The sequence below is a fragment of the Coccinella septempunctata genome, chromosome 1 (genome assembly GCF_907165205.1).
Source record: "Coccinella septempunctata chromosome 1, icCocSept1.1, whole genome shotgun sequence".
NCBI lineage: Eukaryota > Metazoa > Arthropoda > Insecta > Coleoptera > Coccinellidae > Coccinella > Coccinella septempunctata.
This window is the reverse complement of record NC_058189.1, coordinates 32,742,117-32,769,055: the sequence shown is the minus strand read 5'-3', so window position 1 is coordinate 32,769,055 and position 26,939 is coordinate 32,742,117. Positions and strand designations below refer to the sequence as shown.

The 26,939-nt window shown below is 34.6% G+C and overlaps 3 protein-coding genes across 6 annotated transcripts in view; 1 reads left to right on the top strand and 2 right to left on the bottom strand.

Annotated features, from left to right (window-relative positions):
* Positions 1 to 13,656, bottom strand: part of LOC123320263 (b(0,+)-type amino acid transporter 1-like) — a 70,039-nt gene extending 56,383 nt beyond the window's left edge. Inside the window, exon 1 of one of the 2 annotated variants that reach the window (XM_044907557.1) lies at positions 13,635 to 13,656. In XM_044907557.1, coding sequence (XP_044763492.1) covers positions 13,635 to 13,641 — 7 coding nt within the window. In that variant the 5' untranslated portion in view covers positions 13,642 to 13,656. Of the gene's footprint in view, positions 1 to 6,018; positions 6,212 to 13,634 lie in introns of those variants that run through there. The other variant, XM_044907532.1, reaches the window with a different exon arrangement.
* Positions 13,657 to 16,412: 2,756 nt separating this feature from the next.
* On the bottom strand, positions 16,413 to 17,299 carry LOC123320310. The gene is made up of 3 exons (XM_044907608.1): positions 17,031 to 17,299; positions 16,820 to 16,974; positions 16,413 to 16,761 (listed from the first exon to the last, which is right to left on the bottom strand). The coding sequence occupies exons 1-3, from the start codon at positions 17,262 to 17,264 to the stop codon at positions 16,413 to 16,415; spliced, it is 738 nt and encodes a 245-aa protein (XP_044763543.1). The 5' UTR covers positions 17,265 to 17,299.
* A 4,738-nt stretch (positions 17,300 to 22,037) lies between these two features.
* LOC123320244 (protein Spindly-like) overlaps positions 22,038 to 26,939 on the top strand; it is a 31,237-nt gene continuing 26,335 nt past the window's right edge. For 2 of the 3 annotated variants that reach the window (XM_044907503.1, XM_044907520.1), the window contains exon 1: positions 22,038 to 22,148. In XM_044907503.1, coding sequence (XP_044763438.1) covers positions 22,115 to 22,148 — 34 coding nt within the window. In that variant the 5' untranslated portion in view covers positions 22,038 to 22,114. The remainder of the gene's footprint in view (positions 22,149 to 26,939) is intronic. The other variant, XM_044907512.1, reaches the window with a different exon arrangement.

Sequence of the window (26,939 nt, the reverse complement as noted above, 5' to 3'; positions counted from 1 at the left end):
CTGAGACGGAAAATTTTATCTCTAGGAGACAATATCAAACTAGATGATATCATATTGGAAGCCAACGCCTTGGAATCTGTGAATCGGCAAATGCAGAAATTTGAAGATGCTGATAAAGCCACCCCTAGCACTAGCGATACAATAAATAAATTGCAGATAAAAAATGACTTTCCTAGCGATTCGAATAATCTAAAAAAACAAGGTTGTTCTAGATGTGGAAATCTGCGGCACAATTCACAGGATCCAAGGTGTCCTGCTAGAGATTCAACATGCACAAAATGTAATTTTAGGGGTCATTTTAGAAAATTTTGTAAGTCTAGGAGAAAAAGGACGACGCTTCCCCAGAGAGGCGAAAGAAAAAGTAAATATAGTAAACAGTCAAACTCGATTAATAAACTGGACAGTGAATCTGAGGACCCGGATTACATATTCCATTTGGACGATGATACAACTATCGTTTGTAATGTGGGAGGTATTATGATACCTATGATAGTTGATTCGGGCAGTAAAAACAACATTATAGATGAAATTACCTGGGAAAACTTGAAACAAAGCGGAATAAGTATACGGAAACAAGTGAAGGGAACAGACAAACAGTTTATTTCATATGCGAGTAGCAAACCGTTGACAGTATTAGGATATTTCGAAGCAGAAATCAGAGCTAATAATAAAAAAGAAAATGCTAAGTTTTACGTTATAAAGAACGGCAAAAACAACCTTTTAGGAAAAATAACCGCAACCTCATTGGGTATTTTGAAAATCGAAGTGAATGTTAACTGTGTGACGTCTGCTTTTCCCAAGATCAGGGGCATAGTCGTAGATATTCCAATTGACAAGAATGTGCAACCAGTTGTACAACCGTACAGACGAATACCGATACCTTTGGAACAAAAAGTTGACCATATATTGAAAGATCTACTAGACAAAGACATAATTGAGGAAGTTAATGAGCCCTCGAAATGGATATCACCCATGGTCCCTGTGCTTAAAGGAAATGGCGATGTTCGTATTTGTATTGATATGCGACGTGCAAATCAGGCCATTTCCCGGGAAAATCATCCCCCACCAACAATGGAAACTCTTGTTCCCCAGTTGAGGAGGGCTACCTTATTTTCGCGACTGGATATAAAAAATGCTTTTCATCAAGTGGAAATATCGGAATCTTCTCGTTTCATTACTACTTTCATCACCAGGAAGGGCCTTTTCAGATACAAAAGGCTTATGTTTGGTATAAATTGTGCTCCAGAAATCTTCCAAAAAATTATGGAAAAAATACTGATCAATTGCCTTGGCACAATCAACTTTATCGATGACATAATTGTATCTGGAGAAGATGAGAATCAACATGATGAAAATTTGAAAAGAACACTAGATACGCTCAAGAATCACGACATACTTCTTAACAATGAAAAATGTCAATTCAAAATGAGTTCAGTCAATTTTCTTGGCCACGTTCTTTCAAGGGAGGGCATCAAACCTTCAAAAACTCATATTGATGCAATAAGGAACTTTCGCGACCCAAAAACAATTGATGAACTGCAGAGTTTCCTAGGATTGGTTAATTCTGTTGGTAAATGGATTCCGAATCTGGCAACCATAACCGAACCCCTGAGAGAACTTCTCCGGTCAAAACTAGGGAAGAATGCCAATATCGAAAATCATTGGAAGCGAGAACAAAAAGAAGCGTTTTCCAAATTGAAAAATACGCTTTCTAGTAGATCTGTTTTGGGCTACTATGATCCACAAGACCGAACACAGGTGATAGCCGATGCGAGTGCTGTGGGTATAGGTGCTTTCTTGTTACAGTTCGACAGTAAGGGAGGTAGGGTTATCTCTTACGCTAACAAAAGTTTGACAGACTGTGAACGGCGTTATTGTCAAACCGAAAAAGAAGCTCTAGCTCTTGTATGGGCCGTTGAGCATTTCAAAATATACTTGTTTGGCAAAGATTATTTCGAATTAGTGACTGATCACAAGCCTCTGGAGGTTATTTTTGGTCCAAAATCCAAACCTTGTGCTCGTATTGAACGATGGGTTTTGAGGCTACAATCGTTTAAATATAGAATTGTCTACCGCCCGGGAAAAACAAATATAGCAGACCCTCTATCCCGTTTACTCGTCCATAATGAAAAAGACCAGCCCTTTGAAAAAGAATTCATCCATCATTTAATTGAGTACACGAAACCTGTAGCTATCACCATAAAAGAACTTAAAAAATATACAAAAAGTGACAAAGAAATAGAATTGATTAAAGCAGCTTTAAAGGAAGGTAGTTGGCCAGAAGGGACTGAGAGGTTTAAAATCTTTGAAAATGAGCTTTCTTGTTATTCTGAAATTTTATTACGGGGTGATAAAATTGTTATACCAGAAAAACTCCGGAAACGAGTGCTGGATCTGGCTCATGAGGGTCATCCCGGGATTGTAGCAATGAAGAAACGACTCAGAAGCAAAGTATGGTGGCCAAAAATAGACAATGATGCGGAAAAAATTGTGAAAGATTGCAAAGATTGTACCTTAGTTTCTGCACCTACACCCCCTGAACCAATGAAAAGATGTAAATTGCCAATAAGCCCATGGATAGATACAGCTATTGATTTCATAGGACCTCTTCCAAGTAATGAATATTTATTTGTAATTGTAGATTACTACAGTCGATATAAGGAGATTAAATGCATGAAGAATATCACCTCTTCTGATACCATTAGAGTTTTGAAAGAAATTTTCTCTAGGCTAGGTATACCCGAATCCATCACTGCGGATAATGGAAAACAATTCTGTAGCCAAGAATTCAAAGACTTTTGCAAAAATCATAATATTATCCTATTCCACAGTATACCCTATTGGCCTCAACAAAACGGAGAAGTAGAACGCCAAAATCGAGATATACTGAAAAGATTAAAAATTAGTCATATTAATAAAAGAAATTGGAAAGATGATTTATTAGATTATTTGATGATGTATAATAGTACTCCTCATTCTACTACCGGCAAAACACCATCGGAATTATTTTTCCGGCGACAATTTCGTGACAAATTACCCATTTTACCTTCCCACTCAAATGAGTTCTCCATGGATGTAGTGGAGGAAGAAATCCGTGATCAGGATATATGGGAAAAAGAAAAAGGGAAAATTTATGCAGACAGAAAAAGAAAAGCCCAAGAGAGCGAGTTACAATGTGGAGACAAAGTATTAGTCAAAAATATTCTTAAAGAAAATAAGCTTACTCCCACATTTAACGCGACACCGCATACTATTACCAAAAAACAGGGAGCTGATGTTGAAATAGAGAATGACGAAACGGGACAAACTCTTCGAAAGAATGTTGTCCATTTGAAGAAAATTGCCGGTGAATGGACAGTTGCTACACCACCATCCACATAATGATTCAAATATTTTACCGCTATTTTTAATTGCCTTAGATTGTAGCGTAATCATCTTATTTTCTTTCGCACCTGGGAGTACTATTTGCATTTAGATCAATATTGGTTATTGTTTCAATTTTGTGTATCTGTATCTATTTGTTTATCTGGTTGAATTGAAGTTTATATTTCCCCAAAAGGAGTTAATTCATGTTTGCCATTTTCATTCTAGATTAGTCTAAGGCCATTAAATCTTTATTTTCTATATTTTCTGGTTCATATAAGACAAGTATATATATACATCTCTCACTCTCCTATATATAACTTTAACATTCAAGTTTATTATTATTGTAAGAAAAAATGTTTCATTTCCTAATGTTTGTCATGTTTTTTTTTCATTCTCAATTAGTCTTTATTTATGTAATTTTTCTGAACAGAAACGGAATCATATCTATATACCATAGTTTCAAATAGAATTTTATTTTGTGAGAATAAAGAAAAGAAATGTCATGTAAATTTGAACTTTCTGAAAAATTATAAAGAAAGATAGAGATGTAGAGTATTCGAAATATACTGTACGCAGCGCGATGACTAATATAGTTGAAATCAAAGATTATAGACTATAATCTTTGGTTGAAATATGAGTTATGTAAACCATAAGCAGATTTGTTCCAACTCGTGGCATTCGATCTAGAGAACTATGATGTGAATAAAGTGTTTCCTACAATTACCGAGTTTTCTTTAATACATTACAGATAACATTCTAGATTTAGTGGTCTATAATAAGCCTCTAATTCAAAACTGTTGTCATTGTTGTAGTCTATTGACTTCTGAGGACGGTTTTCACCCTTCCCTCGACTTTCTTATTCACACTTGTCATGCAACATTGTAGAACATTGGACACGACCAGAAACCGATAACTCTATTGTCTCTCGGAACATTGGCAGTAGGACTAATAAAAAATAAGAATCAATTCATACGCATATATCACTCACAACGGAAACGCAGATATGAATAACATGAAGTGTTAAGGTCATTTTACCATTTTTTCCGAATCGGCTCGGTTTAAAAGATAGGTACAGGTTGTTAAAAAACCATGAAAAAATGTTATTTTTTACGAAGGCTTAGAAGGGCTTCATAATATTTAAAAAATATTTTTCCTTGAATTCCGAGTTCGAAGTCGGAATTTTATTTAGTTCCGAACTTCTACATTCTACGACGACGTATAGATTTGTTTGAATTTCTGAATAACAGTTTGCTTTTCTACAAATATTCAAATTCATATAATACTAGGTGTTCCCACATTTATGATGAATGAATGATTATGTACACAGGTTGTACATTATTATTTGAGTTTTCTTCTATGAAAGGTCATAACAATTATATGACAACCTTTTACAGACATGACATGAATGTTTCTTTAGACATGAATGTTTTTTTAGGTATATTCCGGATATTCAATGAAAAAATTTTATTCTCAAATGTACTCGTGAGGCTATCTCAAGGGACAAGAAATCAGTACACCCGGTGTGCTTTGATGTTTTTTACATGAAGAGGTCAGTACAACGGTGAGAAGACCTCATATAGGCTGCTCTATGACGAATTGGTTCATTTCCAAATATACTGAGATATTCATGAGAGGATTCAGATTTCACAAAATAAACACGTTTGTCTTTAATAAATATTGAACTTGATATATTTTATTGAAGAAAATTATCATTTAGGTACATGATTTTGAATAATTATGAAATTATGGTCGTAGACAGGTAGAGGTCAGGTTGGGCACAACCTCCCCCTACCCCAGTACTGAAATAGTAACCATAAAATAACATTGAGATCCTAGCCCCCCCCCCCAATACGAACACACAATATTAATGAATTTCAGTATTCACTAAAACATAAACACATTGTATTACGAAAGCAAAACCTCCCATCAATCCCTCTGTATATATGGAGAAATAATCTATGTCGTCGTAAAACACCCTGTGCATCTAGCCTGTATCGATTTCGAAGTTAAATTCCGATTTTGAAATCGGAATTCAGTTAAATTCTAAGTCGGAATTTAAGGGGAAATATTTTTAAAATAATATGTGGCCCTTCTTCCAGTTTTCTCATTATAACATTTACCTACCATTAAAGTACCAAAAATTCAAGGTACTCAACTCTTGAAACTAAGTTGGAAGTTATCTAGTGAATATTTGAACGTTTTGTAAAATAAGAGTGTCCTTCATATTTTCTCGTATAGGTAATGCGCCATTTTTTAGTGATTTGATGTTCAAAAATTGAAAAGTATCAGTGAAATTTTCAATATTGTGTACACGCATCCACAGATGCGTATTCACAGATTCAGCTAGTTATTCTGAAAGTAATTTTGTTTTTCCAATGGTGGCACAGCTCATGATGAAAACTTAAAATGGCTATATCTTTTTTATCGTTCGGGAATCGGAAAGAATAGTAAGGAAAAAAAGTGTTTCCTTTACCTCAAGAATATATTGTTAAAATATTTTTACGAGTAAGACACTCACCCTGTATATAATTCGAAAAAGCTCTCAAAAACTCTTCTGACTAATCCCGGTACTGTCCCCATTTTTTTTGTACTAGTATTCGTTAATGGAATGGAAAATGGGATATAATAGAAACAAAAGTTGCTTCTACTTACAGGGTGTGAATTTTTCTCCCTTATCACTATCACCAGATTTTCTCAAGTTCACTTCAGTAAGGTCAACCATCATACTTGAATACTATATACAAATCACCGCTTACTGAAATTAGAATCAACAGATAGTATATTCATATCGAGTGATATTCGAAATTGGAGCGAGAGAAATATTATTGAAAAATTATAAATAATTCCAGATAAAACAAAATCGTGTTTATATATTCATCGTATTGTAAAATTCATTTGTAGCAGTGGCGAAACAGAGCGGTTATTGAGCAATGACCTTTAGTATATCATAAATATTTAGATTTGCCGGTAAATAATAATGCATCATCATCCATCGAAAAGATATCATCTGTTTAGATAACCATAGCCGACTAACACTTAGAATTTCTGTGATTTGCAGAACTGCATATTATCAAAAATGAATCCATGCACAGACTATACAAACAGTTTCTCCTTTACTTTATAGAAGCGAACATCCTTTTGAAGAATGATGCATTACGATCTCTAACGTTTCAGAAGTTTCCATAATTTCACGTTGAATACTGATAACTGATATCTGCCATGATATCATGATATTCAAGAGTGATTTATTTCTTCTTGATTTTTTTAACGACTTCCATCGAATATTGAAATAGATCTTCATTAAGCGAATTTTCACTATTTTTCTTCGATCGATCTCTTAGATTTCAAATTTTTTTATGATACCCAAATTGAATTTTTCAATTGAAAAAATAGAAGATAGAATTCGAATTTAATCATTCATATCATTTTCAATTTCATGACTACATAATATTCAATATTTTTTTAAATATGAATAATATGTATGTCTTTTTTAAAATCACCTTCTCTTCATCTGGAAAAACTCTGTGTATCTATTTTGTTGAGAACAAATATTGTTGTTAATTTTTTCAGTAGAAATATGTAGCTGCTAGTGAGAAAAAAGTTAGAATTCGGATATTGAAATATGGGAGGCCAATTTAAAGGAAATATTATTAATCCACTTGCCTAGAATAACTTTGAAGTTTTCTGACCAATTTCTACTTTTTTATTGGTTGCTGACGCTTTCATCCGTATCGTGTCCTAAGTACCGGTAGATTTGGGTCACTTGGGACAGTCCTGTAACTTGGGACAATTACAGCTCTTGCAGATTTCTATGTTTCTTACCATAATTATGAGTGAAGAAACAAACTTATAAGATTGTGTAGCGCCTCTTCGGTTAGTTTAATATTTAATTCCTGTTGAGTTTGTCGTGACCAGTGCGTTTGAATTGACGGGAAAAATTAACGAGTTCAGGAGAGTTCGAAAATGTGGTCAGGAATTCGAAATGTGGTCGACGGAAAAATCTTGCAATCAACTCGTTTATTAATTGAGCGATTAATGATCTCGAACATTAACGTGCTCGCTTCGCTCACACGTTAAAATGTCTCAATCATTAATCGTTTTTATTAATAACCTTGTTGATTAAGTAACTATTTCGCCGCTAGCTGTCTGAGCGCCCGCGTGCAAATACTATATATGTTATGCCGCCCCAAATAAGGCGCTACAACAGAGGCGTAGCCAGAGAGCAATTCGGGGGGGGGGGGGGGGTAGTGGCAAGTTTTAGCGAGGGACCTGCACTGATCTTGAGTGAAGGGGGGGTAGATCGTTTTTGATCGTTACTGTTCATACACCACGGAACTGTTCGAATCGAGTCATAGACAAGAGACAAGTTTCAATTTCGAATGCAAAATGCAACTGATCCTAGGGGGTGTATATTCCGACAAAGACCCTCATTCTGTTTTTATCTTTATTTTCGTAATTCTCTCTTCAAAATCACGTACCTACCTAAACTCGTTTAGTAGAAAGGGCGCAATTTGGTAACAGATGGTTTTTTATGACATGCAATAATTGGCATAAACGATACGGCGACACTGAAAATACTCAACTACTACTACAACTATCTGGTTTTAATATTGGGAAAAAGAACATCTGCAAATTTTTCTCGTAGAATATTCAACAAAATCAGAGATGCCGTAGGAACTTTCTGAATCGATGTTTCTTTCAAAAAATTTTTCCCGAGGGCGCAATTCAAAGTTCCGGAAGGGAAATTTATCGGATTATGTGAATTTTTCGATCTTGAAGTTTTACGCCATAACTGGATCTAGGCGCTCTCAGTATTTCGCCGGGGGGGGGGGGCACCTGCGGAACTTCGGGGGGCGGCAGTGCCCCTCCCGGAAATATACCTGCAAGAAACACTGCAGTGAATTCACTGAATTCCGTGGATATACGGAAATTATCGATGTTGGTCGCCTGTCCTCCCGATCCTTCAGAGAAAAAGTCTCTCTAAGGGGGATGGGGAGACCTTGCCGCCCCCAATGTTGAACGGAGTTGGAGAAATTTCAAAGCAGTTGGCAAAGTTTCGATTGCATATGGCAAAATTTCTATGTTTCTATGACAGTTGGCAAAATTTTAAAGCAGTTAGAGTTGGACACGCCCCCCCTTTTTTTCTCTCCCTCCCCCCGCTTACCACGTTGTTTGTCCCCTTCAAACAAATTTCAATTTCACTGGATTTGCCGCCTCCCTGGACGTGCCGCCCTTGTGCCGGGCACGCCTTGCACGCCCGCTTACGGGGGGCCTGCTATTTCGTGTTATTGGAGTTTGCGAAGCAAATTATATTGATTTATTATTAATATACTAATCACTTTTCATCTCCAAAATTCGTTACCACATGCAATTGAGAGGCTATCTACTTTACTTGCCAGATTTATCCACATATATTGAAGATCGAAATATCGAATAAATAATGTATTAATGTATAGTAGAAACATAAATAAAACAATAAAAAAACACTCGACTATACGTTTCACAATTTATTAAAATTATCTTCGTTGACATGCATGTTTCGGGTTTCACCCCATTCTCAAAACTGAACATGAAATACATAGGAACACGAAATACACATTATTCACATTATTACTATGAGATAACAGATGTTAAAACCGGAGACAGGCGAAAATCAAGTTGGTCATTTACGATTGGGAGGTTTTGTTTTAGGGCTGAAGATATTTCTAAACATTCCAAAAGGTCCATACGTTTGCCTTTAGTGCCCTTGTGTAAAATTTTTGTTTTATTAAAGTCTATAAAGTGGTTGGAAGTAATACAATGGTTGGAGAAGCCAGTCGTTGATTTATTTTGGAGAATTGATCTCTTGTGTTCATCAATTCTAATCCCCAGAGAACGACCGGTTTGACCTATATAACATGCGGGGCATTCGTCACAGAACAACTTATATACACCACTTAACTGTGAAAAACTCAGACGATCCTTACCACTACAAAACATTGATCTTAGATTTTTCTTATTAGTACACATCACATCAATTTTATTCTGTTTGATTCTTTTACAAAGTTTATTACTGAGGGATGGAATATAGTTGATGTACATATATTTCTTGATTTCACTATCACATTGAGGTGGATAGACTAAAGTTAATAATTTGTTGTGTTGTTTTTTATAGAGTATTTTGTCTATTATTTCAGTAGAATAGCCATTGTTTTTTGCTAATAATTTCAGGACTTGAACCTCCTTTTCAAAGTTGACTTTAGACAGTGGAATAGAAATTAACCTGTGTACCAATGTATGAAATGCAGACATCTTGATCTTGTAAGGATGTGCACTGCTGCTATGGATAAGAATATCAGAGAAGGTGGGCTTTCTATATATATCGAATTCAAGATGTTCATTTATTCTTTTAACCTGAATATCTAAAAAGTTCAAACATCCATTCTCGTCCTCCATTTCCAAAGTGAACTGGACAGTATTATAAAAGGAGTTTAATAAATCTAAAAATGATCTTAGTTCTGAGATCGATCCAGTCCAAACACAGAAAATATCATCCACATATCGTTTCCAGTACAACACAAACATATTAAATCTAATATTCACAGGGGAGAATATTTTCTTTTCTAGAGCTGTCATGAATATTTCGCTGAATAAGGGAGATGAGGGGGAACCCATTGGTAGGCCGTCTAATTGCTGATAGACGTTATCATTGAATTGAAAATAGCTTTGCCCTAGACATAACTTAAGGAGTCTCATTGCTTCTGACTTAATATCAACAGTGAGTGAGGGGTTTTCATCGAGTTGTTGGTTGACTAAGTTCTCGACCTCTGTAGTTGGTATGGAGGGAAACAAATTCACTACATCAAATGAAACTAATTTTGCGTTTGTGGGAATTTTAAGTGTCTTTAATTCATTGGTCAGTTGGATGTTATTCTTGACGGAATATATGGGATTATGTTGAATCAAATCAGGTAATATTGAATTCATATATTTGCACAGCTTTGAAGTGGGTGCATTGGTGTAGGAGACAATGGGTCTCATGGGGCAGTTTTCTTTGTGAATTTTTGGGAGCGCATATAATAAAGGTACTGTTGGGTTCATCACGGTCAAAGGGGTATCTACTTGAGATAACAAATTGGGGCAGTTCTTAATGGCCGAATGCCCCGCATGTTATATAGGTCAAACCGGTCGTTCTCTGGGGATTAGAATTGATGAACACAAGAGATCAATTCTCCAAAATAAATCAACGACTGGCTTCTCCAACCATTGTATTACTTCCAACCACTTTATAGACTTTAATAAAACAAAAATTTTACACAAGGGCACTAAAGGCAAACGTATGGACCTTTTGGAATGTTTAGAAATATCTTCAGCCCTAAAACAAAACCTCCCAATCGTAAATGACCAACTTGATTTTCGCCTGTCTCCGGTTTTAACATCTGTTATCTCATAGTAATAATGTGAATAATGTGTATTTCGTGTTCCTATGTATTTCATGTTCAGTTTTGAGAATGGGGTGAAACCCGAAACATGCATGTCAACGAAGATAATTTTAATAAATTGTGAAACGTATAGTCGAGTGTTTTTTTATTGTTTTATTTATGTTAGAACGATGTTTCACCAAGAGATTAGCGAGGAATCAATTTCTATTATAGTAGAAAAACAATAACTTTTTTTATCAAAGAGGCTCATTATTGAGATCTCGCAACACCTGAAAATTTTGGAGGGACCACCGCTGTAGGTAGATACCAACTGTTTTTTATTTTTATAATCTTGATTTTTAATTGAAGAAGGGTATATTTCAACTTTAATTAATAAAAAAAGCTAAAAATGCTTCTTCTGAGGTGCGGCCCTCCATTTAAAAAAATTTTTGAACATTTAACACCCTGCAGCTCTCTTTGGGCGTTTGCGGATCTATATTTATATGAACTATCTTCTTTAAAGTTAGTCATGGAATAGAGGACCCCTGAAATGATTATATTTAAATTTGAAACAATCTTTGACATTTAAATTACTTTTTTCGGCAACCGTCCGAGTTGTACCCACTTCCCGGACGATTTTTCTTTGAGAAAGTAACATTTTCCGTCCTATTCCGGGAAGTACCTACTTACGTTGTTGTTATTGTAAATATGAAGATCTTGGTAGGTATGATTTTGGTAAATGCAATAATACATTGATAATTACCATAGCAACGAAATAAGGGTTCATATAAAATTAGTTGTAGGTATACTTCATTCAACTTTATTTTAGCAGTCGGTTGGCCATGGGAATTTGACACATTTCACTCTGTATAGTACAAAAATGTGGGGTTATGAAGCTTGTCAAAACATTTGTGGGTTTTAAATCAACGCTATGTTGCCTGTTCTACGTAAAAGTTTCTGTTATTACGTATTTTATCACAATGTCGAATCTCTTCGGAAAATATGTGACGAACATAATTGAAGTTTATACAAACTGATTGAAGGCTAGCCAAATCCAGTTATTTGCATGGAAAATACAAGAGATCAGTATAATATCATAATATGCACTAGCTTGAGGAGAGTTAATGTTCGTTATCTTCTTTGGCTTACATCATTTGTATTATAGATTTCAAAAATATTAACTCGAAGATGAAATGCATATGATGCAGTGGTTGGCAATGTGTATCTCCCGAAGGAATTAACAGATAATTACAAGAATGTTAAATTTTTCAACAAAAATCATCTTGCATCAATATAAGTAAAACGAGTTGAAGGAAGTTTCAAGTTAAGATGCAACTTCACCGTTGAACAAAAATTTCACATGAATAAACAGTAACAGGGCAACTTGCGCGTATTTGTGGCTATTCATCTTAATACATTGATGTTATTATAATAATTAGGTATTTATTAGTACCTTAAGACATTTACATTGTATAGGACAAGTCAAATGAAAAACAGAAAAATCCATTTTACGGAACTTATTCTCCGATGACATTTATCGAAAATCCTATAGTAAACTTTTCGCATTAATTCACTCAAACATAAAATTCCCAAATGCCAACACTTCTTTCACACAATCCACACAATTTACAATCTTTCTGATTGTGGAAATATTCAGCTGAAATATAAGTCGTTTAGATTCAGATGAAACATCATATAAATTCTCTTACATTGAATATGTTCGCTATCGTCTGACGTATCATAGATTTTAGAATATCAGGGTATAACTATTCGAATGAGCGGACCTGAATTCTAAATAGCACTTCCTGAAACCCTTTCTCTTTTTTCAATCACTTTCGGCATTTTCGAATTTTCGTAATAAATATTGATATTAGTTGTGGCAACGGCGTTATGACATTACCGACATTTCATGAGTGCCAACCCAACTTCGTTCTAGTTACAAAAACTTGAGAAAATTATTTCATGGCCAACCGACTGCTAAAATAAATTTGAATGAAGTATAGGTATCTCACTACCGCGTAAATTTTCTTTTCCTCCTCTCGTTGGAGAGTGTAAAACTCTCTGTTGATTTTGTGGAGAAATTCAGTCATCCTTCGGTGATCTTGTGGAAGACCCTAATTCCGTCCTTCACAGTTGTCGCTCTGCTATAGTTAATGACGTTTCGCATTAACGCGTTGGAAATTGACGTCCATTCGGACGTACCTCTCAGGGACTGGGGGGATTTTTTTTTCCTCTCCTCCACTGGAGTGGTTTTCTGTTGGGCTGGGGTTTCCAAGACTCTTTTTTTGTTCGGGTCTTCATTGGACGAGGAGCTATCCATTCTCAATCTTTTGACGGGTGGGGAAATTTTGTTTGGAGGGGTTTTGACCACGTAATGCTATGAATTGCCAGCACGCTTTATTCCATATCAGTAGCGGGTATGATGTATAAATACATCGTACCGACATCTGACAGAGAAACGGGAACCAACCCAATTCAATTTCCTAACTCTCAGAGCGAAGATAGCAGTATGCATCCATATGCTTTATTCCCATATTGCAGATATCGTATATTACGATAATTAAGCAAGGGAAAAAGCGCGGAAAGGTTCGGATCATGGCAGTAACCGATCAGCCGCGGACATGGAAAAATAAGAAATGGATCACGCCTTCAACAGTATAAGGCAGGTGAATAATGAACAAATTAATTCAGATGCATAACATCCGCAGATATTTAAATCAACGAATGTTACGATCTAAATCGAACTAACAAACTACCATCGCTCGAAGTATTACCAGAAATTTCAATCAACATTCGTTGATTTAAATATCTGCGGATGTTATGCATCTCAATTAATTTGTTTACTACATATTATATTCACCTACTCACCTGACATTCCAAATGAACACACAAAAAACCACTACCCAAATAGAATTGATTTCTTGGATGGAACTCGGGTACCCACCTATAGTTTGAAATTCAAATTTTTTCACTCGCAACTTCTGAGCTAAGTGGAATATTAAATATTTGAATAAATTCTCATGTGACAAAATACCAAATAAACATCCAAGAGGATCTAATTGAGCGTAGGCGAAAGTTGTAAAAACTAATTTCATCTGAAATATTGATAATTTTAAAACAATGGTGGTAGGGAGATACAAGGTATCCCAAGTTCAAGTGCCTATTATAGCTTTCTTAAGAACTGGGCTATTCAAAGTGTGTGTAATCATGATATTGTTCGTTTGTTCGATATTCTGATGAGCTAAAATATTTTTTTTTACAAGCGTGCACGTTCAACCCTTTTCTCGCACGCATTTCAAGTTGCAAAGAGTCACTTTCCCAAAAGGTGCGGGAAAAAACCCTGCTTAGCAGGGGATTTTTCCGCACTCAAATTTTATGGAGTAAACTTAATTCTGTCATGAGTGTCATGTTTCTATGCACGGAACGCCAACAACTACTCTGTAATCTGTGGCCAACAATAAGAAACCCATGGGAACGACATGCAGAATTACGTCTGTCATTATATATGACTTAATCAAATCAAAAAATTTGATCTGTTTCGTAAATTGGATATATTTATACGGGGTGTTTCATTGGTAAATGAACATACGGTAACCTGAGCTAGAGCTACTCTAGGCCAGTCCAAAAAACCCATATATGGTCTTATCAATTCCATAACCGAGATACAGATGAGTGCTTCATGTATTCACCTAAAATTTGAATTTCTCATAACTTTTGAACCAACCAGTACAATCGGTTGATATTTGGAATATATGATTCACTTTCACAGGTCTTAGAACGATTTGTAACCAAAATAAGCAAAGAAAACATTTCGCACTTCGCTTTCCCTGGAGTTTCTTTCAGCAAAATGACGTGCGAGATGATGAAATCTACCGAATCTCATTGAAAATTTTCTGCTCTTTTCAAATATCTCCATCAAATACAAAAATTTTGATATATAGGGTGTTGAATCCCAGCTTGGAGGATGTCCCATATTTTTCAATTATGGACCTGTAATTTTTTGGAAATTTAAATGTGACTCTAATGTGACTCTATCCATAGATTAATAATCTATGACTCTATCGACCTGTGCAAGTGAATCATATATTCCTAATATCAACCGACTGTACTGGTCGGTTCAAAAGTTATGAGAAATTGAAATTTTACGTGAGTACATGAAGCACCCTGTATCTCGGTTATGGAATTGATAATATCTGGGGCCTATTGCACGAAACTACTTTGCAACTTTTCACTTTGCACTTTTCACTTTTCAAATGAATTACGTTGCACGAAAAGCATTCAGAATCGAAAAGTGCAAAGTGAAAAGTCAAGTGCAAAGTGAGAAGCACTTCGCAGAAATTATCGTATTCTGTTGCACCAAAAGATGAACTTTTCAAATCAAATGTCAGATAGGACAAATTTGTCAAATTGAACCAAAGGTGATCGAAGCTCTTTGCAAATTGTGATATTCCTAATATGATCCGTGAAATTTTATTTTCGAGCGATGAAAGTGACTCAGAACAGGTTGGAAATAGTGGAAATGTCCCTAGAAAACGGAAAGTATATAAAATACGAAGAAATTTTGAATTGAATGATGAATTTTCGTTCAAAGAAGCCTTTCGTTTGACAAAAACACAAACAGAATTCATTCTTCAGAGGATAGGAGAACAAATCGAAAATAGAAATGGCAGGAACCGGTCCCTTGATGCTAAGCAGCAGTTGCTGATAACTTTACATTGGCTCGGAAATGGTTCTCAGTTTCACGGCGTAGCATCAATGCATGGTGTTGATAAAAGCACAGTATGTCGAACAGTCCATAAGGTAGTGAATGCTGTTGTCAATATAATGTTGCAATCCACGGTATGCTGGCCATCTACAAATACAAATGACATTGCTCTGCAATTCTACCAGAAAGGAGGTTTTCCATCTGTCTGTGGATGTGTAGATGGGACACTGATACCAATAGACGCCCCACATAACCATGAAGAAAATTATGTTGACCGTCATGGAAATCATTCTTTAAACACCATGATGGTTTGTGGGCCAAATTATTATTTTTATTCCGTGAACGCTAGTTGGCCAGGAAGTGTGCATGATTCTCGAGTTCTTAGAAACACAGCATTGTACAGGAAATTTGAAGAAGGATGGCGCCCCTTTCCTGGTGCTGTTATTCTGGGTGATAGTGCTTATCCAACTAAAAATTGGCTCATCCCTCCCAGACGTAGAAATCCTGATGATATGATTGAAATGAGATTCAACATACATCATAAGCGAACTCGACGACTGATAGAGGACACCTACGGAATTCTCAAGGAGAAATTCCCATGCCTGAACCATTTAAGAGTTCAGCCTGAAAAAGCAGCTAAAATCGTTTTAGCTTGCTGCATCTTACATAATGTGGCAAGGGTCATCGATAGGGAAGATGTGAATTTTATTCATGATGAAGAAACCAATTATCATGATGAAGATTTCAGTGGAAATAATGAACACTCTATAAATGATTTTGAGTCTTCAACACAAGGACGGGTCAATGAACTTTTACAGTTTTTTCGATAGTAGACTGAAAGTCGAAAACTACAATTCTTCCCTTATTCTTTATTCCAGTACATATGAATTTGTGTTACGTAGAGTACCTTATTTTTTTATAAAACACTAAAAATAAATCTATCATTCTGAATCTGTATCACTATATTCTAATAATTTCGGTACTGCTATGCCACAAGTACTATTCGTGAAAAATTTTTTTGTAAATTTAGAAGGTGATAATCCTAATTCTTTTTCCAGTTTAGCTGCTTTCAAAGAGTTCTTGTATATTTCTATTTCCAATAATTCCCTCTTCAATTTATGTAAGAATTCTTTCTCATCATATGCCTGCTCATTTTTGTTCTTATTCGGTTCTTCTTTCCTCTTTCGTTTTCTCAACAGAGAAGGGTTCTCTTCTCTAGTTTTAGTGTTCTCTACTATGGAATTTGTTGACCCAATTTCGGAAACAAAGGGCGAGTTACTTCGAAAAACTCTGAAAATTCTATTCTCAATTCAGTAGGAAAATTATAGACCGTATTTGATATTATTACTCAAGATTGCCAGTTCCATCACTTTCTAGAATATCTAACCCATCCAGAATTGGGGATTCAGTTTCTATGATACTCAAAATAGAAGTATCAACTTCATCCAACATTTTTTTCTTTCCTCCACTACTTCCAGTTTTTCGGGAATTATCGCGTTTGGCCTTTCAGAAAGAAAAATTTATCAAATCAAATTATGAAACCTCTATTCATACTATACCAATGTTCGACTTTTCCATAAACCAAATAAATTGTCCCTTGTAAATGTCCAAGTACGCTCTCGGCCTGCCAGTCCTAGCGATTGGGCGAACTCATGAATTTTTTTCCATTCAATCTCTTTTTCTGCGTTTCCACACTTATTCCCAGTAAACTTAGAGAAAAGAATTGATTTTCTTTCCTTAATTCTTTCTAAAAGAGCAAGTTTCTTATCATTTTTTATATTTCTTTTGCTCATAATTACCAAAAATCGCAAAAGTTGCGAAATGTCACGTCAACGAATTCTGTTATCTGTGAACGAATTTATTTGAAAGTTTCAGGAGAAAATCATTACCATGGTTACTGTCACAACGACTGACATGATTGATGAACGCAAAGTGCAAAGTGAAATATCAAAAATGCAAAGTGTTGGGGGAAGTGTTCTGCAACAGAATTAATTTTCACTTCGCAAATTTGATAAAATGCAAAGTGCAAAATGAAAAGTTGCAAAGTTGTTTGGTGCAACAGGGCCCAGGGCATACAATTTTTTAATCATCTACCTGCCGAAGTGCAGAACTTGAATTTTAAATCATTCAAGAGGCATCTGAAAGATCTGTTGGTTTACAGGGCTTATTATTCTGTTGATGAGTTTATGGGCGATTCCATTACCACTTTGAACCACTCTCAATGAATATGATGTTTTTATTTTGGTATCAAATATATTTATAGCCTGTTTGTTCTTCTCGTCTTTATGTATCAATGTATATATATGTATTTTTTTCTTTTGTATAACTGTTTCATTGTACTATATATATTCTTTTGAATATTCATAATTAATAATATCTATACAACATGACTTGTCCTATACACATCTTTGTTTGTGTCTTTTGGATCAATAAATACTATTACTATTATATGGGTATTTTGGTCTCGCCTAGGGTAGCTCTAGCTCAGGTTACTGTATGTTCATTTACCAATGAAACACCCTGTATATTTCAAGCGCTTGTAGAAAAAATATTGTTCCTCGTTCCTTACTCTTGCGGAAAGTGTCTTGCCCGCACTTGATAGGAAAATAACTATTGCACAGGTAGAACTCTCGGATATACGGGTAATAAAAAAAATTTCTCGAAAAATTTTCATTTTCTACTTTCATTCTTTGATATAATTGTATTGACTTCTGAATGACTTTCTCTTCGAACTTCGCAAATAGTGAAATAGTTCACAAAACTATTAGAATAAAGACTAATACAGTATTCAGTTGAAAATTCATTATTTTTATTTTGGATATCCTATAGCATAAATCGTCTTCATATCTTTTCAGAGTGAAAGAATGTGGGAAAATCGTCACATACAGTGAGAGTGTTTCAAAGATTGTGACGAAAATTCCAAATGAAATTTCGATTGAAATTTTCTATTACGAAGAGAATTAATTCAGATAAAAACACCCGCTTCTATAAAAGCAACAAATATGTTACGATCTAAATGTAACCATCACTCATCACTCAAACTATTTTAAAAGTATATAGACTCTTGAGGTCGAAAGAAACACTTTTTTTCTATACCATTTTTCCGATTCGGACCTGATAAAAAGATAATATATAGCCATTTTAAGTTTTCAAAATGAACTGTGCCACCCCTGGAAAAACAGAATTACCTTCAGAATAACTAGCAAAATTTGTGACACTACACATCTCTGGATCTTTCAAAAACATTCGTATTCAGCCACAGTACCCAATTTTTCCAATTTCACAGATACTTTTTAATTTTTGAACATCAAATTACTCGAAAACTGCGCATTATATGAGAAAATTTAAAGAATACTTTTATTTTACAAAATATTCGATTATTCAGCTAGCGTCCAACTTAGTTTAAAGAGTTGGGTTCTTTGAATTGTTGGTATTTTTAATTATGATACGTGTTGGTCATAATGAGAAAACTGGAAGACGTGGGTGATACCTTGTGTTCGAAAAAGATTGATCAAATAAATGAAAAACTATATTCCGGAATACGATGAAAGCGCTCGTGAGATAAAACTAAAAATAAATTTTTTTATGGTTTTTCAACATCCTATCTTTTAAACCGAGCCGATTCGAAAAAAATGGTAGGAGAAAAAAGTGTTTCTTTTGATCTCAAAAATCTACTGTTGAAGTATTTGTACGAGTCGAAGACACACGAAATTGTATTTCTGTTAATAGTTTGAGTGATGGCGGTTTGATAGTTCGATTTTGGGCCGCTCAGATCAAAATCCAAACAGACTCTTTCTAACATTGAAAGAAAGCACAAAACACCAGAAATACTCCATTTTAACTAAAGTTAAGTTGCGGCATCGACATACCTAAATTGGCGACTTTCTTTCCCTGTAGTACGTTTATCCTTGATTTATATATCCTTGGTTGGCTCTAAGTCGCAACATTTTTTGATTTCATATCAGCGAGTGTTATGTATCTGAATTAATTTCGTTTATTTTCACCTGCCTAACCTGCCTTAGGCTAGTAACATAGTAAAGCGACCAAGAGGTGCGAAGAGGATGGTGGGGAGGATAGAGGCGAATTCAAACGAATAAATTGGGGAGTACACAAAGGTATGCCGCGGTCCCGATCACGATAGCGCGAGGCGTTTAAGCAAAAAGTATAAAGTTGATACTCTTTGGTTTAAGCGCAAATATTATAGAGTTAGGAAGATGAGAAACGCCTCTATATCTCTAGTACTAAAAACCGACTACACTTTGGGCCTCTGTTTCACATACTGAGAAATTAGATGGCGCTGAAATCGTAATGTCAAACAGTAAAATTACAGTTGTCTGCTTTATGATTGAAGGGCGCGAAATTTGAATTTTATTCCTTGTATTGGATTCGAATATCTACTTAGTCGAGACCAGGAAAAAATATTGTTTTAATCAATTAATATTAATGAAATACTTTGTTAGATTTGCTATATTTTTATTCGAAATTTATAAAAAAATATGACAGAATTGCAGATTTTACAGGGTATTTTTAAAGGTGAGGTTTTTTTTTGACAGGTACAACTGGAGAGAATAATTTTGTCGAAATTCTCACCTTTGAAAACACCAGTATACAAATAATACAGCTTTGGATTAAAGATACAAAAGTACATATTGAACTATTATATAAAGGGTGATTTTTTTTTTAAGCGTAGTTTTTTTGAAAATCGAATAATACACTCAATTTGCATCATATATTCAAAATTTTATTGAAATTGATAACTTGGCCTTTGCGGCCATTCACATTTTAAAGATAACTTCATGTAAATGTTGTCCGCGGCTCCGTTTCAAAAGGTTCATTCGGAAGGTCCAATTTTGTGTCACTTTTTCTAGCATTTCTGCCTATATTCCGCGAATTGCGAGTGTTATGTATCAAAACAGAAACGAAATGGCCTTGTGAATTGGCCGCCAAGATCATGCGATTTGATGCCTCTGGATTATTTCTTGTGGGGTTATGTAAAGTCGTTAGTGTATGTGGACAAACCGAACACGATTGAAGCCTTACAGCCTTACCTATATTAAAAAATGGGCGATACCCAGGCCCGGAAGGAATTCCAGCTGAGCTAAAAAAAAAACGTTCTTTTTATGGAGAGTAGAGAGAAGGAGAACGGTCGCTGCTTTGAGACCATAGATTTTTTGTCCCCTAAAATGTGTACCAATATGGTAATTCATGTTTTTGCCAACATGCGCGCTGGCCATCTCGGGGTGGCGAAATTTTGATTTAAACTAGTTGAAGTTGGCTGAGTGAACTGTTTTCCTGGTGACAGATTATTAGAATAATTTTATTATTTTCGATTTTTGATAAGAGAACAACATATGACCATGGTGAAATGTTGAATTGTGCGCTAGTGTAACAGTGTTTCGGCATCGGAAAGAAAAGGAGAAGAGATAAAATTTCCTAGTGCATTTTTGAGAGAAAATTGGAAAAAGCTTTACCTCATGAATCGACTTTGAATCAATTTGTGTGTCAAGAGCACTTTTGCGATGAAGATATCAAAAAAGATTATGGATTCATTATAAACGAAATCGAAACTGTCATCCCTCGTGTGAGAAGTGGGCTCTTCTGAATGAGAATATCTGATCAATAAATTTACATGGTTCAGAAGTGGATATTCTTGAAGAATTTTGTTGGCATATCATAATATATGGTTTATATCGATTCTCAGCTGAGTATTGGAAACAGAATCTACTCTAATACCTAAGTTTTAAATCTGAGATTGCTACCTTTTGTTGTCTTGATGTGTAGTAACTCCTCACTACGAATGTATATAATTTTCAAGATTACAGTAAACCAACTAACATACCTGTTTTCAATAAAGAGTGATAAACAGACGTAGGTACAATTTTTTTGATCATTGATTCCTTCTGAATTTCATTGATTTCGTTCATTTATTATGAATGGATAAAGCTGATAACATAGTCCCCTTTATAATATGACTTGTATTTTATTGCATATGAATCAGAAAAATAATATTCATTATAGATTGAAGCCTTGTTTATAGAGGGGGTTATATAAACAAGGATTGAAGAAAGGTACTTGAAGAATCATCAGAAAAAACTACGATGACACATATCCTGAAATGAAATGAAGGCTGTTCATTGCAAATTAACGCTTGAATCCCCACCCCTTGTCGATAAACCAGAGATATATCTCTGCGATAAACGTAGCGATCGCAGCGACTCCTGTCCTACGTTCCCCGTTTGCGGTTAGTTCAATGGCGGGGACACATTTTTGGTACGACGATCGTTCCCCTTCTCTCTAGGCTGTGGTCCGTATATACACTTTGGTTTCTTCTCTCATAGAGTTCAATGCTAATACATAGAAATTATAACTTACTTAGGTTATTATATCTATGTGCTAATATCATTGAACTCTTTAATTCAATGGCTAATATACATGCGGACCATACGCTACTCTCCATAGTTCTTTTGGAGTTCATGCTTCTATGACATAATCTGTGGACATAAATCATAGAGAAAGGGATAGAGTCTTTTCTCTGACATAAATTATGCAGCTCTATGGTCTTGTTCTATGCAGCTGTCAGTCGTCTTGTGTCTTGTGTTATGTTTTGAATTTGAAATAAAACTGTTAGAAGAATTTTCCGAGAATGGATAAACTGGAGTTACCAATAGGTAATCATTGTGAGTTGCTCAAAAGGATTATTTTTCCTCTCATTGTATTAAAACCAGATAAATTGCCTGAATTCTTTATTATTGACTATTGGCGATAAACGATAATATACATTTAAAACACTATATACTTCCAGAGAGAGTCTCTGATAGTTCCACAAACTGAAACAGTGCATATCTCAATGAATTTGAATTGTATTCATTGTCATGGAAAGCCTATTTCTTATCGATGAAAAGGAGTACATGGAACAAATTGCCATGTCTGTTTCGAGTTAATCTATCTGGATATATGTATTCTGCGTTCATCACAGCAAGCAATTAATCTCGCAATAAATGGAGCTTTGTCGAACGGTAATATTTTGTTGCTATGATGGTTGTCTAGTAAACAAATTTCTTTAGAGCAGAGGTATTTGAGTTGGCTCAATTTCAAGTTGTGTATATGTTACCGCTAAAGATAGGTGTAAACATAAACTTAAGATTAGCCGGCTAAACTTAGGTTTAGTTTCGGGTATTTGCTAATGTTAGGTTCTTCTATCTTTAGCCGGCTAAACTTAAGTGTAACCATAGCCCATCGGTTTAAATGTGGAAGCTAATAGAAAAGAAGAAAAGTATTGGCAAGGCTTGAGGGGAGCAAATTTACGGCAATTAAAAAAATGTAAAGAAATAGTAATATGATCAATTCATTAATGCAATCCATTTTTTTATGAATTTCAGGTACATATTTTCAATAAGTAGCAGAAAAACATTCTGTAAAGCAGTTGAGAAATTGGGAATGACCATATATGTATTCGTTTCTACTGTCTCAACGCATTCTTATTAGAGCATCTATACCTAAATCTAAACGCCTGCCTGGACAAAATTCGAGATGAACATGCTATTTTGAGTGTGAGGGAAAACTGTAGAGTTATCTTTCGCATCTTGTTATTTATTCATAGTTTGCGAGGGAAATGAATGACCAAAACGAGAGAATGAAGACAATAATGATGCCGCGAATTTCTTCAACAAATTCTGGAGAAATATAAGTAGCAGTGCCCAATCTTGTTCGTAGCTAACCGGACTATTTGGCTGATAAGCTTTACGATTACTGAAAGGCAAGGGTTGCGACAGGCCGTATTTTGGAATCTGTATGTTCAATGACTTGAGAGGAAATTTTTAACAAAATCAGCTTGAAAAAGTGTTTTCAACTATTTTCATATTCATAGTCTATTTTTGTTTTTATTGCAACAGTATTAAGGTTGGAAAGAAATTACAACACTGCGTGGAAAATTTTTCCATAAACCCAATTATTGAATGGTAGAGAAAATATTCTTTTGTTCATAGAAAAAATACTGTGGTCTAATATCTGATATTTAATTTCCTTGTGAGGTCATATTCTGGTTTTCCACAGGACAATTGACTATCCACGTTCATATTGTCCTGTGGAAAACTGTATATCTAACTTCTTAATGTAAATTGATTTTACAAGACATAGGCTCTATTTGAAGAGCATTTAGGGATCTCCTAAATAGATGAAAATTCATTGAATGTTATATTGAAAACCAATGGGCGTTATGTCACAAAACCTCAATACAATAATATACCATTCGATACTATTTTGCATATTTCAATTCTAAAAATTGAAACAAAAACGCGTTCGTCTTCTCCCATCCGTCCATTCAAAAGACATCACCCCTCCGCGTGTCCTCCGAATACATTTTTAGCCCTTTCGTTTTGGATAATGTGCACATTCGCCGGCTAAAGATGAAATTCCCTGACGCATATGAATATTTTATCGAACTTTAGCTGGTCCCCGAATATAAACCTAAGTTTAGCCGGCTAATCTTAAGTTTATGCTCACACCTATCTTTAGCCGTAACATATATAAATTGCTATGGATTTTTGTGCAGTGTTGTATAAAGCTTTTTTTCAGTGTTATATTCCTGGGTCAGAAATCTAAATACTAATCTCACAACTTTTTTTTTTCGAAACAAAGTGTGGTATAGCCAAACTGTTCTTTGTTAACTGGAGAGTTTAGCACAAGCCCTAAGGCTGCTTGCATTTTTCTACTTGTATATATTTCACTTCTCTGTTCAGAACCAATCTGAAGTACACTTTCAATAATGCTTTTTGTATAATGATTTGCATATAGCTTGGAATAGAGTAGAATAGAGTTTATTCGTAAATACACATAATAAACTCGCTACAACTGTTGAGTTCCATACTAAATATCAACTGTGCACAGCTCGTACAAACTAATTTTAATCACTTAATTCTGATTCATAACATGGTTTCTGTATTTCAAGGCTCAAGTGCCTATTTTGTTTTATTAACTCTTTATTGAAGTTGAACTTATTACTCCAAGGTGTCCCCTAAAATTCCATCTTGTTTCATATTTTTCTGTATTATTTCGATAGCAGATGATGCATCAAATATCTCTGAAAGATATTTTCATTAATTCATTTTCAGTGTGTTATCCAAGATAATAATAATAATAACATGACAAGAAAATCTAAAATATTTTCAAGTTTCTGTTACTTCTGGTTGTAACGGAAGTAGGTTTCAAATACGTTTTTTCTAATGGCGTAATTAATTATCCATTGAATTTTTCATTAAATTTCGATGTGAGTTCGATCATGATTCCACAAAGTTCACAGAGAGATTTTTGTTTTTAGATGAATATTCTCTATTCTGAATGATCACAAAGATGGTCATAGTGACTTGCCTTATAATGTTAAAAGTATGCATACTCAAAGATATTTTATATCGAAATATTCTGCTAAAAACCAATAAAAAACGTCTAAAATTAACTATTTATGATATATTAAAGAAATAATACTTTGGAAAAGCTTTAAATGACAGCAAAATCACAGTTGTTGCATTTCTTCACGTTAATCTCAAATCATGCCTAATAACTAAGGAATCAATAGGGATATTTATCTAAAGAAGATGCTCGTAATTCTGACCGTTTATGTCAATGTATTTGTTCTCTAGTCTCAGAAATGCTTGTGAGTCTCGTAATCTCGTCAGTAGGAAGAGATGTAATGGTTCTTTAATCCCGGAATGAATTTATTAAGAGGTTCTCATAATTCAATGCAAACCAAATTGCACTTCTGATTATTTTTTGCATACTCCTCTTTGTCAGTTAAGAAAGTTGCACCATATTCTTTATTCTTTCCCAAATAAAGTAATCTAAGTGCGTGAGATTGGGTGAATGTGGTGGCTAATAGCCAAACATGAGGACCAGCCATCAATCTTCAAAAAGTCGATACAAAATAGTACATGCATATAAGCATATAAAACCCATTTGCACCAAACGCACTTAGTGTTAAGTGTCCCTCGAAATGAACGTTCTACTTATATAAACTAGGTACCTTTTATTTGACAATCATTATCATTATTATCAATATTAATACTAATTCCACAACAAACTCTTTGTCAGTTAAGAAAGTTGCACCATATTCTTTATTCTTTCCCAAATAAAGTAATCTAAGTGCGTGAGATTGGGTGAATGTGGTGGCTAATAGCCAAACATGAGGACCAGCCATCAATCTTCAAAAAGTCGATACAAAAAAGTACATGCATATAAGCAGATAAAACCCATTTGCACCAAACGCACTTAGTGTTAAGTGTCCCTCGAAATGAACGTTCTACTTATATAAACTTAGGTACCTTTTATTTGACAATCATTATCATTATTATCAATATTAATACTAATTCCACAACAAAAGTTGTTACTCTTTGATACTATTCATAGATTAAATGAACAGAGAATAGATGGACCACTCGAAAAACAAACTTCAGCGTCATCTGTTTTTACGGTACATGTACTAATTTTCGACGAAACCAAATAAAAAGGGTTTCTGTAACGCTCATTTTTAATTTTCTTGTAATGATCAAGGCAGAATATATTTGAAAATTTCTGAGTGAAACTCAGAGAAACATTCGAAATAAATTGCTCATTAAGAAATTGCAGTGAGATAACGAATAATACCAATCTTTATCTGGATTTTTCTCTGATCCGAAGAATCGAAAAAAAAATCAGTTCATAATTGAAAAATTTATTGCATTGTTCTTCAAACACGGATTCATTTTATAATCGAAATTAGCTTTTAAATTCACTTTATTCTAATTACAAAACTTATTCATTATACAAAAACATTTCTCATAAAGTACCATAATTCCTAATCACAAAAACAATTCAATATTTATACATAATATACACATATTCTATTGAATATCAGCAACACATTTTTGAATATCAAACAATAAAGCATATGTATGACATGAAAAAGTTTCAGTAGAGATTGATGTAATGAGGTACTATACAATTCGGCGTATGATACAAGAGCTCAGAGAAGAAACCTCAGTGAGAAAACCCTGCCTCCTCCAGAGTATTGTAGGGCGATGTTTAATTCTACTTTGGGGAAGTAGCGAACATCCTATGAACTTGTCCAATAAAGGTTTTAAGGTCTTTTGAATTCAATGTAATGTCGCATAATTACCTTCTTGCATCACGATTTTTGCACCCATAAACACAGCACGACTTCACTCTTGCAGACATTTCGCTTAGTCTATTGAATAATTTATTAGAAAATTATGTCAATTCGTAAATTGATAGATAATCAAAAATACATCTGTCGGTCTATAGATGTCTTGATTAGTCGTTTGAATCAAAGATTATAGAGTAGAAAGATAGGAAACGCCCTCATATCGCTAGTACTAAAAACCGACTACATTTTGGCCAGTGAAAACACATTTGACAATGAGATGGCGCTGAAAACGTATTATCAATACAGAAAAACTGTTTAATAACAGTTTTCTCTT

Coding starts and splice junctions, on each gene's coding strand:
- LOC123320310 (XM_044907608.1), bottom strand. CDS start 17,264: ATGAGCAAAAGAAATATAAAAAATGATAAGAAACTTGCTCTTTTAGAA. Junction 16,975..17,030: donor TATGGAAAAGTCGAACATTG/GTATAGTATGAA, acceptor TCTTTCTGAAAG/GCCAAACGCGATAATTCCCG. Junction 16,762..16,819: donor GATGGAACTGGCAATCTTGA/GTAATAATATCA, acceptor TAGAATTTTCAG/AGTTTTTCGAAGTAACTCGC.